Consider the following 3853-nt stretch of genomic DNA (forward strand, 5'->3'; position numbering starts at 1 on the left):
TCATCATGAGGTGATTCTTCTTTATAGTGGCTGGACCACTTTCAACCACCAACCGAGCTATCATGATCCATACTGACAGATCAATGAAAATCGACACAGACACAACAATGATGGCCCCCACAGACAGAAGGACGATGTTAATGTGCATGGGCTCATCTCTCAGCAGTTTCGTACTGATTTAAAGTAGTTATAAAGAACATAGAAGAGGTTGTGTGTGTGTGTGTGTGTGTGTGTCCAGTTTGTGAACGTTCATGTGTCGGATGGCCTGTGGAATGGTGTCTACTGTTTTGGACAAATGTTATGTCAGTTCATTGGAATGTCATTAAAACACATTAATTATTATTGAGAGTTCAGAGGTCAAGTTGCTGGAGGCCTAAGTTGCCTGTTTTCATGCTGGTTGCCATGCCTCAGGTGACCCTCAGTCTCACCTCAACACAGAACATCTGCCTCCATCTAGTGGACACACAGCATCCATACAGAAATAAAGATCTACAACAAGGTTGAAGGAAGAGTAAAGAAGAAGTTCCAGCAGGGGGCATCAGGACCTCAGCGCTGTCGCACATCACATGAACGCAGGCTGTGACCTTCCAAAGAGGTGCAAGCTGAACTCTCTGCAGTAAACTGGATTATCATCCACTCTGGTCCCCCTCAGGTGTCAGGGTGACCAGCAGATGATCCAGCAGGACATCCTAAAATCCAGGTGACATTTAGGTGACATGTGATGATATATGTTTCCATCAGTGGTGGAAACATCATCACTCCACCTGGATTATCTGACCAGACTTTCAGTATCTGCAAAATGTACAGAACTGAAGACATGAGGTGAAGGCATTTATGACATCATGTATTTCATTCTGTGGCCACGCCCATGTGTCCGTGTCTCTGTCCACTGGAACAGAAGACAGAAGATACATCCTGTTAATGGAACAATTGAAGGTGTTCGGTGAGCTTGCAGAGGGGGGTTTCACTTCACGCTGTCCACAGACCCCCATCACACTCAGGCCGCAGAAACAGGAAACCATTAGAACGTGCGATATAAATATCACTTCTACAGAAGTCGCTGTAAGAGTTTGAACATCAAGGTTCATGCTCCATGTGCTACAGGACAGCCGATCTCACCATATAAATCCTAAAGCGATTAGCCAATTGAATCTGGATTCAGGGTAGAAGCTATTTATTGATTTTATGTAGAAACGTTCCACTGGGACCAGTATAAAAGCCAGACTGGTGGGTAGTGGTTGCTCTGGATGTGACGTAGGTGAGCTTGTGGTCGGACGGGGGAGTGGTGGTTCTGGTTGCCATGGCACATTAGGGGGGTCTTTGTTCTTCTTTCCACCTTATGTTGGTGTTATAAAGTCGAGCTGAAACCAAGCTGGTCAGAAGGGAGTGAAACTTGACTAGGAGGAGATGCTGAGTGTTCTGCACCTGGTTCTGGCCACCGTGGCCTGGGGGGCAATGCTGCCGGGTCTGGGACGAGGTGGGTTTCTTTCTGTGTGTTGTTCTACCTGCTGCGTGTTGGTCAGGTCTTGGTCAGTGTGTTCATCCTCTCTGGTTTTATTTTCCCACAGCTTCAGTAACATGCTGCCTGAAGTTGGATAAGAAGTTTCCACAACTCTCCAGAATAAAGCAGTACCATGTCCAGAAGAGCGGGGTCTGTCCCATAAATGCCGTGGTGTAAGTATCACTCGAACTTACAAGATGTTTCTTTAGCAGGCAGGAACATTTCAAGTAAAATAAAATCAGTTCAATGTGAGAAGAATGTTGTAGATGAGTCTTCCACATTAACTTCTAAAGGCTATTTATTAAAAGGTGGTTTTCCATGGTTGGACCACTAGGAACTTGCTGCTTATTTTCAGGTGGTCAGGACACAATAAGGTGACAGCATGTTATATACAGTACAGGCCTTCTCATTCAATGTGTTTTCTTTATCTTCATGACCATTTACGTTGGTAGATTCTCACTGAAGGCATCAGAACTATGAATGAACACATGTGGAGTTCTGTACTTAACAAAAAAAGGTGAAATAAGTGAAAACATGTTTTATATTCTTGTTTCTTTGCTCTGATTACTGCTTTGCACACTCTTCTCTCGAATGCCAAGAGTGGTAGTAGCCTAGTGGCTAACACACTCGCCTATGAACCAGAAGACCCAGGTTCAAATCCCACTTACTACCATTGTGTCCCTAAGCAAGACAATTAACCCTGAGTTGCTCCAGGGAGACTGTCCCTGTAACTACTGATTGTAAGTCGCTCTGGATAAAGGCGTCTGATAAATGCTCTAAATGTAAATGTAAATGTCTCAATGAGCTTCAAGAGGTCGTCACCTGAAATGCTTCTCCAACTGTCTTGAAGGAGTTCCCAGAGGTGTTTAGCACTTGTTGGTCCAGCTCACCCCAAACCATCTGGATTGGGTTCAGGTCCGGTGACTGTGGAGGTCAGGTCTCCACTTTTTGTTAAGTACATAACTCCACATGTGTTCATAGTTTTGATGCCTTCAGTGAGAATCTACCAACATAAATGGTCATGAAAATAAAGAAAACCCGTTGAATGAGAAGGTGTGTCGAAATTTTGACCTGTACTGTATTATTTACAGAAACAGATAGTAACGCTGAACATCAAATCTGTTCTATAAATAAAGATCTGCATGTGTTCCTTACAGGTTCACCACAGTTAAAGATGTAAAGATCTGCTTAGACCCAAAAGCTGCTAAGGTGCAAAAAGCGATGAATTTCCTCAATGTCCAAAAGATGACAACAGAAGTGAGTTCTTCTGAGAAGACACGTACAGACGGGACTCCAGTGAATAAGACACGGATAATGATGAAGACCACCACTGATAGAAATGTGAACACGGCCCCTATAAAGACAGACAGGGTATATCGCCCTGTGAAGTCAGAAGGTTGCTCTACACCATGAACACACAACATACCTGCATGAGTCTCAAAACCACAACATTGCGTTTATGTATTTATTATTGTGCATGACAATTGTATTTTCACCTTCATTCTTACCCCATCTCTCATCATTAAAAGCGTTTCTTTCAACCTGAAATGTTGCAGGTCTACTTCTTAACCCAGAAGGAACATTCATTCTCCTCCAGCGCTGAACCAGCCAGATGAATTCATGAATTCATGGTGTAGTGGTGTAGGTCCCCGTGATGCTGCACTTGTATTTCCCCACACTGCACCACGAGGGGAAGATTTTACACACCAAGGGTGGGAGGGTCTCGGCCCGCCGGGTTTTCCCCCCCGAACCTGCAGAGCATCTTTACAGCTCAGAGGCAACATCTTGACGTCTCGTTCTTTATAGAAGCCTACTCTATGAAAGGTGCAGTTTTGGATGTAGGTGTAGATACAGTGTGAAAGTGTTGGGCAGATGGGTACTGCGGTGAAGAACACTGTGAGATGTGGGTGGTGAAGAACAGATCAGTCTTTCCACTCCAAACCCTTACTGTGATGAATGAGGGTTACAGCAGCTTGCTTCGAGGTGACCACGTTCAGAATGTGACTTTACACACAATGTACGTATACACACACAGCTCCTTAAGACAATAAAAACTGCATTGGCCACTTCTATTGAACATGCTACACAGGATAACGTCACGATCACTGAATAAACGTAGAAATGTTCTGTCCAGGAAAATAAAACTCATATTTCTACCATGGTGAACCACAGAGAGTGTAAAATGGGAGGAAATGAAGGATTAACCCATCAAAAGATGCATTTTATGTCTGAGAAAAGGCATCAGTCTGATAAAATAATTTCTGGTATTCCTTTCATAAATGTGGACTAAATTCTAATATGCTACACATTACTGTTTCACTCATGTGTTCCGTAGTTCGCTACTCGTTTTCA

General features: G+C 43.7%; 1 protein-coding gene across 1 annotated transcript; it reads left to right on the top strand.

The window, feature by feature from the left end:
• Positions 1-1328: 1328 nt before the first annotated feature.
• LOC114784822 (eotaxin-like) lies at positions 1329-3049 on the top strand. The gene is made up of 3 exons (XM_028970542.1): positions 1329-1477; positions 1569-1674; positions 2659-3049. Exons 1-3 carry the CDS (start codon positions 1408-1410, stop codon positions 2912-2914), a joined length of 432 nt encoding a protein of 143 aa, XP_028826375.1. The 5' UTR covers positions 1329-1407; the 3' UTR covers positions 2915-3049.
• The last annotated feature ends 804 nt before the right edge of the window (positions 3050-3853 follow it).

The sequence above is a fragment of the Denticeps clupeoides genome, chromosome 2, assembly GCF_900700375.1.
Source record: "Denticeps clupeoides chromosome 2, fDenClu1.1, whole genome shotgun sequence".
Taxonomy (NCBI): domain Eukaryota; kingdom Metazoa; phylum Chordata; class Actinopteri; order Clupeiformes; family Denticipitidae; genus Denticeps; species Denticeps clupeoides.